This window comes from Mesitornis unicolor, unplaced genomic scaffold, assembly GCF_000695765.1.
Source record: "Mesitornis unicolor isolate BGI_N332 unplaced genomic scaffold, ASM69576v1 scaffold37251, whole genome shotgun sequence".
Classification (NCBI taxonomy): Eukaryota; Metazoa; Chordata; class Aves; order Mesitornithiformes; family Mesitornithidae; genus Mesitornis; species Mesitornis unicolor.
Genome location: NW_010162396.1, coordinates 2,586 through 2,955, shown reverse-complemented (window position 1 = coordinate 2,955; position 370 = coordinate 2,586). Strand labels below are relative to the sequence as shown.

At 70.8% G+C, this 370-nt stretch overlaps 1 protein-coding gene across 1 annotated transcript in view; it reads left to right on the top strand.

Moving 5' to 3' along the window:
- Positions 1-59: 59 nt before the first annotated feature.
- The window catches only part of LOC104547788 (uncharacterized protein C1orf106 homolog), a gene marked incomplete at both ends in the record, with an annotated part of 2,444 nt that continues 2,133 nt past the window's right edge, over positions 60-370 (top strand). The window contains one exon of the mRNA XM_010193612.1: positions 60-357. Within this exon, the coding sequence (XP_010191914.1) occupies positions 60-357 (298 nt within the window). The remainder of the gene's footprint in view (positions 358-370) is intronic.

The window sequence follows — 370 nt, the reverse complement described above, 5'->3', positions numbered from 1 at the left end:
GGGGACATCAGGGTGACCCTGTGTGTCCCCTCCGTCCTAACCCTCAGTCCATCCCGCAGAGGAGGTGCAACAGCTGGGACCTGCCACCCCGCCGGGGTCCTCGTCTCCCGAGGAGCCCCCCGAGGAGGAGGGATTGGGGTCCCCGCCGCCCCCCACCGGCCCCTGGAGGGAGACCAGCCTGGACGGACCCTACGAGAAAGCCAAAAACCCCGGTGGCGACCCCAGGGATGAGGACACCCGGGGGTCACAGTGCTACCCTGGGTCCCCACTGATCACCCCCGACCCTTCGGCCTCGCCCAGGGTGGGGGATGTCCCCCCCTACCGCTTCGTCCCCGTCAGGACCCTGGTGCTGTGCAGGCAGGGGGGGGCC